At 46.2% G+C, this 9,951-nt stretch overlaps 1 protein-coding gene across 1 annotated transcript in view; it reads left to right on the forward strand.

Annotated features, from left to right (window-relative positions):
- Nucleotides 1-9,688, forward strand: part of LOC107108507 (gamma-aminobutyric acid receptor subunit gamma-4) — a 49,280-nt gene extending 39,592 nt beyond the window's left edge. The window contains exons 6-9 of the mRNA XM_015408944.1: nucleotides 2,384-2,521; nucleotides 5,163-5,315; nucleotides 8,559-8,761; nucleotides 9,395-9,688. Coding sequence (XP_015264430.1) covers nucleotides 2,384-2,521; nucleotides 5,163-5,315; nucleotides 8,559-8,761; nucleotides 9,395-9,688 — 788 coding nt within the window. The remainder of the gene's footprint in view (nucleotides 1-2,383; nucleotides 2,522-5,162; nucleotides 5,316-8,558; nucleotides 8,762-9,394) is intronic.
- The last annotated feature ends 263 nt before the right edge of the window (nucleotides 9,689-9,951 follow it).

Raw genomic sequence — 9,951 nt, forward strand, 5'->3', positions numbered from 1 at the left:
GGTTACTCTGATGTAGCGAGCACTTTATTGTTAATATAGTTTTTAAGGGATTTTCATATTTTTATTGTTTTATTTGTATTGGCCTGTTGGCCGTCTTCTGTAAGCCGCCCACAGCCTGTTTACAGGGTGGGCGGGGTATAGATGTAAATATAAATAAATAAACAGGTGGAAATTGCCAATTTAGTCTGGATCCATCCCTTAAGTTGCTGAAGGCTTCCCACAGCATAAGACTAGTGGCCCCTTAAAGCTTAGAGAGCATGGGGCACATTTATGAGCATGCTAACAAGCAAAATATCAGACATGTTTTAAACAATCAATCAGTATCTATTTAGGAAAAACTGTACAGGTAAAGAATGAAGCACTGCATGCTTTTCCCCAATTAAAATTTCTCCTCCTCCAGCCTAGGTTTGCTTTGAACCCCAGAAGAGAAAAAGGCACACTGTGGATGCCTGTTGTTTTCCCTGCCAGAGCTTAAAGTAGTCCAGAGTGCATCTCGATGGTGGAAATAGTGGTGGGGAGGTAAACCTCCTTCCCCGGAACATGGTCTCAATCCAGATCCCCCCCTCCCTTTTGCTTTTTAGGATCAAATTATCCATCTGATGTTTCATGTGGCTCAGAGAGGCTGAGCAACACTTTGCCTGTGGACAGCCCCAGGTTTGATCTCTGCATGTCCCGTTAAACAATCAGAAAAAGGTGGGGGTTGGAAAAGACACTGCCTGAGACACTGGGGAGCCATTGCCAGTCAGACTAGGCAACCCTCCTGAGCCAGACAGACCAAAAAACTTGGTAGCAGTTGTAATCCTAAATACATGGGGAAGGGTGCTGTTTTTTCCCCAGCCCATGGTTTTATGAAACAAAAAAAAAATGATAAATGGCTCTCTAAATCATTCAGACAAATTTAACAGCTCGACAATATATTATGCAGTTCACACATGGGAGATAACAACAACAACCGTCTCCCCCGTCTCCCTCCCCTGGAGTCCTGCCGATTGATAGTTGAGCATCTACAGTTGGCAACAGCCACCAATTTTGTTCTTGGGGCTTTTCCAAAAAGGCTGCAGGCTGGAGAGGATTCTAATGAGACATGAAAAGAAGCCCCAACGTAGTGATGCACTCTTGGCTCCAGCTGCCTGTGGTCAAACAAAGGGAGGGATCTGAATCCAAGCTGAAACTCACAAGGGAGGGAATCCCTTGCAGTCAAACGAGTTCTCTCACATTATGCTCTTGGGCCTGGATAACATTTAATCTACTTCGGCTTCCTGGTAAACAACCACTCCTGCCGCCACCTCCTCCTCCTCCTCAAGAGCAAGGGGGTAAAGTAAGAAGCCTAGAACAGTTAGGGACATGAGCCTCCCCCCCCACACACACACCCTTGGTAGCTTAGCCCCATCACAAACCTCATGTGTAGGAGCCATTCAGTAGCCTGAACAGCTACTGATGCATTTTCCATAGCGAGGTGGAGAGTAGAACATGGGCTAAGGTAGTGAAGCATAATGGGAAGTGCCACCTCTCAGTGGCAAGTGGGAAAGGAATGGGGACTTCGACAACTGCCCCTTCACAGTTTGATGCATCTTCTGCTGATGCTTCCCATAAGGCAAGGCAGCTTGAGCGGGGACTGTCAACTCCAGTGCTAGAGGTATTTTAATGACTGGCCTTGAGGCCTGCCTTTGGCTGAGCAGCCCCTTCACATCCAGTTGATGTGCCTCTCTACTCATGATGAAGGGCTTATTGGAGACCGTCAGCCCCCTTCAATGAAGCAGTGTCCTGAGAATGTGAAACTCAGAAGGGCTCAAGGAGGATGCATGGGCAGGATCCTTTCATGTGTCATCAGGAGGGTTACACATCAGTTGTGCTCCCCTTGCTTTTATGTGGCATAGAGGTTCTTCTGTGTAATGGCCCATAGAATGTTTCTCCCAGGCAAAAATTGAAAAGCCTCTTGCATCAGGCTCTCTTGTGAGGAGGGCAGAGTGACAAGAGGGTATAGAACAGGGGTCCCCAACCATGGCACCTGCCAACGCTTTTCCTGATGCCCACCAAGTGTTTTTAGAATGTGGATGGGGCCAGGTGGGGCTTTTGCCCAGCAAGGCTACTGACTGGCTATGCACATTTTTAAAAACATTCCTTTGGAAGCAGCTGCCACCACCGCACAAGACTCTTCACTGTGTGACTGATGGTACACTGTAGCTGCCCTTTTCTGGCTGGCTCTGCCTCCTGCAGCAACCATTTTGTGGCAGCCATTTTGTGGCTGTGCCCACCATGCTGCATCAGAACACCAAAAGTTCCCTCAGGCTCAAAAAGGTTGGGGACCCCTGGTATAGAAGGACATTATTATACAGGAAAAGGTCTGTGACATTAAGCTTTCCTTGTGTCTGATCCCTTCTAGATGGCTATCCACGGGATGAAATAATATACCGCTGGAGAAGGTATTCCATTGAAGTCTCTGACCAGCGCACCTGGAGGCTATATCAGTTTGACTTCACAGGTCTGAGGAACACATCTGAAGTTCTCAGGACAGGTGCTGGTAAGGCATCATTCCAAATGAGGCAGGTGGCATCAGGCTCCCTTGAGGGCTTTTCCATGTGGGTGGCAGAAGAATGGCTAGGGTATTGCCTCAGTATGAGACCTGGGCAGTGGAGCAGGAAGGACTGGAGCCCATTTGGTGCCATCTCAAAGAGTTCTGGAGCATGCAGAGGCAGCCTTCCCCTGGACCTGACTTAGAGCTTGCTGAAAGCCATAGCCAGCCTCTCTTGCTGCACAAAAAAGTGCTCCTGCGTTTTCCTTCATGGCTGAGCCAGGAGACCAGCCATTCACTGGCTTAGGGCCTGTGTCTTTTTTACAGTCCTTTTAAATGTGTTAATTGTTTTAAATGTTTTGTACACTGTCTCTCCACTACACACGCTCAAGGCAGTTCACAACAATAGAAAATCAGTATAACAAAATTATTTAAATACCAACAAACACAAAAACTCAGTAGGTGAACTAAGAATTAACCATAAATGAATAATACCAGCAACACTAAAAGAAGTAACTACAATCTATAACCTATAACTAGAAATAACTAAAAGTAAACAGAAATCAATTAAAGTCATAATAATGCCAAAAGCAAAATAACAGTGCAGGGGGGAAATATATACACCAATCAGCTACAAGTCATTTGAAATAAAATCTTGGCCTGGTGTTGAAAAAACACCAAGTGATGGTGCCAATCACAGGGAAAGAGGGAGGGTGGTTTATAAATCGAATTAGTCAATCATAACTGGGGAGCAACCATTGAAAAGGCCCTATTCCTTGTGGCTTCCTAACTCACTTCTGAAGACAGGGGGACATCGAAGGGCCTGATATGGGTCACAGTATCTGGGCAGCCAGTGAAAACCATAAAGCACTGACTTTATATGTTGTCTGTAGTCCAGAACTAGCAATTTAGCTGTTCCCTTCTTGAAGCTCCAAACCATCTTCAAGAACAGGTCCACGCAGAGTGCATTGCACTAATCCAGCCTAAAGGTGCCAAGAGCATGGATCACTGTGGCCAGGTCACTGGTGAACCAGCAGAGCTACATATTACAGATGAAATCTGAGCATCCAGCTATAGATGTAGATCTAACATCACCCCCCAAGCTGTGTACTTTCTCCCTAAGAGGGAGTGCAGTTCCAACCAGATTAGGCTGTATCTCAACTACATGATCAGCACCTGTACCAGACAACAGTACTACAGTCTTATCTGGCTTGAGCTTCAGTTTATTGGCCCTCTTGCAGCCTATTATCATGCTCAGCCCATTATGCAGAACATCCATCATCACTGCTGAGCCAGGTGGAAAGCATAGATAGAGCTGCTTGTGTTTCAGTGACACTGTTACTCTGGATGTGGTCTCCCAACTCCGTCATGTAGATAATAACCAGCATCAGTGAAAGAACAGAACCTAGAGGAACACCACATCATGGTGCTGAACAAAACTCCCCAAGCCCCACCATCTGGAAACCAACAACTGTAGCACAGAACTCCCAATACCATCCCAGCCATGACTGAAACATCTGCTGACATGAGCGCAGTTGTCATGGCAGAGCATAAAGAGATAAGTGGCCCTGTAAATAAGAGCTCGGCAACAAATGGGAAACCAATGGAGGGTTTGCAGAATGGGAGTAATATGCATGCTCTGCTAATAGTTGAGCCATAGCATTCTGCACCAGTTGGAATTTCCAAGTAGATTTTGAGGGGAGACCAATGTACAGTGCATTACAGTAGTCTAGTCTTGATGTTACTGCAGTGTGGATCCAGATGGCCAGGTCAGGTTATCAAGGTATGAGGCCATTTTACGGGTTAGGCTGAGCTGGAAGAAAGCCCTTTTTGCAGCTGTGTTAACTTGCTTCTCCAGTAATATGATAGGAATAGGGGTCAAGGACCAATAATAACATGCCCACCCCCTATGCCAGTTTTGGAAAGGAACCCCTGTATCTCTCCTGTCCCTAATGGGCAGGCTATTCCCTGAGTGCTAAGGTAGGGTCCATCAAATCTCTTAGAAGCTATTTCAGTGAGAAAAACGTAATTTACACTGAAATCATGTATTGATTAATGTGTGCTCTTAATCTGCGTTCATAAGTAGCAGATTACAAACGTGTGTGGTTTTTCAAAAAAACATATTTTAACTGGAGATGTTCTCTGAGCAAGGCCGTGTTTTCAACAGTCTTGATTTGCTATTCATGGGAAAAGGTTGCTTTAATCATAAATACTTTGCTTGTACAATGTAGCTAAGCAAAAATCCCCCCAAACCTCTGCAATTCCTCCTTTCAAAATCCTCAAGAATGCCACCTGGATGAAGATATTCTAATGTTTGGTTAGGAGAAGTCTGCTAATACACCAAAATCATTTTTCAGAGGCAAAAGGATTTAGGAGACAGGAAGAAAACGTAACATAAGCAGGTGCAGATCTGGTGACAGGGATGACAAGAGCGCTGTGATGGTTCCTAAGCAATGCAGCAGAGGCACTGTCTTCCCTGTGGAGCTCTCCATTGTAATTGCTACCCGTCTATGCCTGGCATATTTAAATCACTGAGCCTGCAACCTATGTAAAAGTCAGGATGGACATCAAATTTAGGCAGAAGCTGTTGTGACTGGATTCATTACGTGGTCTTTTCTGAGACGCCTGCCTTTCTGTGCTTTTCCCCTAGGAGAATACATGGTCATGACAGTGTCTTTTGACCTGAGCAGACGGATGGGATATTTTGCTATCCAGACATACATCCCCTGCATCCTGACTGTTGTTTTGTCCTGGGTCTCCTTCTGGATCAAGAGGGACTCCACACCTGCCAGGACATCTCTGGGTAAGGAAAGCATTTGCCCACATTTATTTATTAATTTGGAAAATATCCGTGTCCTTCTCCAGGGAACCTGTCCAAGACAACTACAAAGCAGAACATAATAAAAATTTAAAAAATCATAAAAGTTATGAATTAAAACCCACTATTTAAATACTCAGCCAGAGTATAAAACTGCATAAAACGTAAAGCAGCCTAAAATGAGTCTTAAATGTTTCTCAAGCTAAGAACAAACTATAAAACAATGTTTTTTAAAAATCAGCCATTTAATTAAAAGTCGGGGTAAAAAGAAATGTTTTGGCCTGGCACCTAAAAGAATGTAATGTAGTTGCCAGGCAAGTCTCAAGGGGAATGGCATTCCATAACTGGGGTTCCATCCCTGAAAAAGCCCTGTCTCTAGTCACCACCAGTGCTCCCTCTAAGCTATGGAGTCTTGTGAGCAAAAATTCTACTTTGTCAGCTACTGGCATTAAAGCTGTGAGCGAGCGATTTGGCTGCTTCGTAATTTAGTTTTCTCTGGAGCCATCCTTCCTGAGCTAAGACAAAAATATGTGAGCCGGAGGCTTAAAAACTGTGAGCTAGCTCGGCTTAGAGGGAACACTGGTCACCACCCACCCAAGGTTAAGGGCACAGAGAGCAGCGCTTGTAAAGAAGATCTTAGCTGGTGGGCAGGACAGTATGGGAGGAGTCAGGCCTTTAAGTACCACGGTCCCAAGCCTTAAAGGACCTTAAAGTAAGAACCAGCCCTTTGAATTGTGCCTGGAAGCAGATGGGCAGCCAGCGCAGATGAGGGTGATACGGGTGATAACGATCACTGCATCCTACTCCTGACAGAAGCCTGGCTGCTGCATTTTGGACCAATAGAGGTTTCTGGACAGTTTTCAAAGGCAACCCCACATAGAATGCATTAGCATACTCTAACTTGGATGTAATCAGTGCAAGGACCACTGTGGCCAGATCACACATTTTGAGGAGGGGCCATAGCTAGCATATCACCCAAAGGCTTCGTGCCACGGAGGACACCTGAGCCTCCAGCCATAAGCCAGGATCCATCAGCACCCCTTCAGGGGGAGTGCAACTCTCTCCAGGGCTGCAATCACACCGGAGGCTTGCAGCAATCTGGGTGTGCCTCTAATTGCACTGGTTTAAAGTGTTGCGGGGTAAACCAACCAGACAGCACACCCTGGGGTGGTTTCCCCACACGCTCATCTGGTGGTCAAGCATTCACAATACTGTAGTGCCTCAACCACGGAGTGCGCTGCCAGGTTGTTGTTTTTGTTAATGCAGGTGGGTGCATAAGCGCATATGCGCATATATGCAGAAACTAAAAAAGCCAGTGGTGGAAATGGATCTGCTGGTTCAGACTTCCCTTCTGGGTTCCTTTCATGGCAGGAGAGAGTTCAGATGTCCAGGAAAGCGGAGTGGAAGCACTGGCATCTGTAAACACCGGACTTTCCCTGGTGTCTGATTCCTCCACTTCCAAAGCAGGGCGACACGGGGTGCCGATGACTGGGGCACGGAAGGCAGATATTGCTGTCTGGTCATGCTCTTTAAATCTGCAAAGGTAACACTACTATATCATGGCAAACTGCTTGTGGGACCGCAGCCCAGGACAGGCTGACTCCGCAGTCCTCAAACAGATTTCCCATTGGCCAACGGTAACTCAGTCTTGTCTGAACTGAGGTTATCATCCATCCTATTACCTTCTCTAGGCTCCTGTTTGGAAGACTCAAGTGAATCAGCTGTTAAAGAGAAATAAAGCTGAGTATCATCCACATATTGGTGGCACCTCACGCCAAGCTGGGAGAGAGCTAACCCTCCCTCTTCACCAACCCAAGTCTCCATACCAGGGTGACCTCCTCATTCAATATTAGATCCTGGATGGGGGAGTTTTTATTGTAAACTGACCTGGTATTCAGCTGCAGCACTTTAAGGTTTGGTGGGTGACAGGAAGAAGGACTGGAAGAAGGGATGGGCCATGGGCATAATCTGATGAGCCTCACCTTGCTTGTCTTCCTTCCTCAATTGTACTCCTTCTGTCCACTAGTACCTCAGCTGTGCACCGCTGCACCCTCCCCCTCCAAGTACAGTTACTCAGTACAATCACATTTTGCATCAAACCTTATTATTGGAGTTACACCCTTAATTAAATATACCTGTAAGAATTGCCCTTCACTTGAGCTAACTGAATGTGGAGTTTAGAAAGTAAATTGTGAAAGTTGGCTCCAAGGAAGCGAAAACCATTGGCAGGCCCAAAGATTTCTGTAAGGCAGAAGATGTCCCTGCGCAGAGTCTCCTATCCTGCAATCTCCTGCAAGCAGACTTTTCACACTGTGGTCTGTTGGCCCTGCCACATTCCACAGGCCCTTACTGTGAGTCCCTTGCAGTGTATCTGGGCCATTCTAGCCCACCATGAGGAGCCCATTTGCTTCCAGGGCCAAGACCAAATCCCTGGCTCCCTTCTACATAATCAGGGACCAAAGCACATTAACCTACAGTCCCAGCATGCATCCTCTTTGGGTTCATCACAAACTGTAAATTCTAAGCCTTGTTGACATTTAAGACCATAAAGGTTCAACTCACCCAATTCAATGATTTAACACCATTGTTCCCTAAATCCACTAAATACAATGTCTATAATGGGAGGAGATCAGATTTGCAATTTTGCAAGCAAAGCTGGGAGAATTTCCTCCAGATTCAGTCTGTTCTGCTTATCTGAGTACCCCATCTTTTCTACAATCAGGACCCAAGGATGCTAACAAGGACAAATACAATACAAAAATCATCATCTATTAAAATCATTAAAACACATCATTATAACAGATAATGAAAACAGGTAAGCTAAAGCCCACTTTTATAACATTCCGGCTGCCCCATAAGCTCTTTTAAATAGGTCTGTTATGCAGCCTCATGGTAGTAGAGCACCAACAGAAAATTCCTGGACCTAAGCCATAGCAGATCACATTCTTGAAAGAGAGAGGAGTGCCAGGAGACCATGTTGTGAAGAGTGCAATTGCTGAACAAGTTCATTTTGGGAGAGGTGGTCCTTCAAGTTACAGCCCCTTCCTTGTCTGTGCTCATGCACACACATACACACTTTTCTGAATCCCCAAAGGGCCACATCTCAGGTAGGTAAAGTCCCAACATCTACTTCCATATTGAACTCAAAGAGATTCTTTCTTCCATTTGCTCAACTTGGAATTGCTAAGTCCTTTGAATGTCAGCTAATGTATGTGGTTCCTCCCCCAGGTATCACTACTGTGCTCACCATGACCACACTGAGTACCATCTCTCGCAAGCACCTACCCAGGGTCTCATACATCACAGCTATGGACCTGTTTGTCTCTGTGTGCTTCATCTTTGTCTTTGCTGCCCTCATTGAGTATGCCACACTCAACTACCTGGTAGGAAACAAGAAACCAGCAGAGCACAACAACAAGAAACCCAGGCTGGTGAGTAAGAGTTGTGAGGAGTAATTACAGATGCTGCCAAGCAGAGCAGAGACACTGGATTCTACATCATCCATGGGATCCCAGTAATGACCCCGGAAGGAATAGAGTGCCAGTGAAGCCAGTATTTGGAACCAACTTAAGGGGGAACTTTGTGACAGTGGGTTGTGCTTATCAGCAGGTGCGGATTTGCAAGGCTTTTATCCATTTCATACCTCCTGTATCCCACACGGGCATTCCATCGTCCCCCATTCAACCCCTCAACCCTCAGAACATGGCTTCACATCTGGATTTCTAGAAATTCTCAATTGTGTAATTCCACCTCCCAGTGCCGAGCCACAGAGAGGCTGCCTCTGGTTCTCCCCATTGCCTTTTTATTGTGAAAACATGGGCTTCTGTTGGATTGCATTTTGGGCCCCAAGAACTCAGTTGAGCTTACTGAACAGGCATTAGGCTTGTCTGGGTTCCCAGTGAACTGTGTTAGTGGGATATGCGGGAGGAGACTCTTCCTTCTGAACTATGCCTGCCAGATCAGTCCCCGAGTGCCAGTTGAACCAGGCTGGGTGGCTTGGAGGGTGGAGGCTGAGCTCTCTGCTTTTTCACTGCTTCTCTTACCTATCTTTTGTCCTGCTCCAGCCAGCCAGTCATGCCCACATGGTGCCCTCCTACACCACCATCAACATCAACAGCATCTTGCACTGGCCTCCAGAGGTAGAAGATGATGAGAGTGAAGAGCTGGGCTCCCCTTGTACGGAAGGGAAGGAGTGTCAGAGGTTCTTTTGCTGCATTGAGGACTGTCAAACAGGGATGTGGCGGGAGGGCCGAATCCGCATCCACATTTCCCGCCTGGACTCCTATTCCCGTGTTTTCTTTCCCACTGCCTTCCTGCTCTTCAATATTGTCTACTGGATCGCCTATCTCTATCTCTAGTTTCCTCGAATAAAGATTTTCAGAAAAGGAGAAGTGTCTTGCCATCTCTTTATCTCATTGCCCCTTTTCAAACCCAAGGGAGCAAGAGGGTGGGGCCAGGAGAAATTATTGGACCTGGCACCTTGTGAACGCTTGACTTACGGGACCATTTCTAGCCTCCCCCCTCCTTTTAGCATCTCTTTTTTTGCTGCTGTTGGAGAAGCTTTGCATGGTAAAGCATGCCGATCTCTGCGGTATGTTTAAAATTATTGTGCTGCAATATT

The sequence above is a fragment of the Gekko japonicus genome, unplaced genomic scaffold, assembly GCF_001447785.1.
Source record: "Gekko japonicus isolate JY-2015 unplaced genomic scaffold, Gekko_japonicus_V1.1 scaffold19, whole genome shotgun sequence".
NCBI classification, from domain to species: domain Eukaryota; kingdom Metazoa; phylum Chordata; class Lepidosauria; order Squamata; family Gekkonidae; genus Gekko; species Gekko japonicus.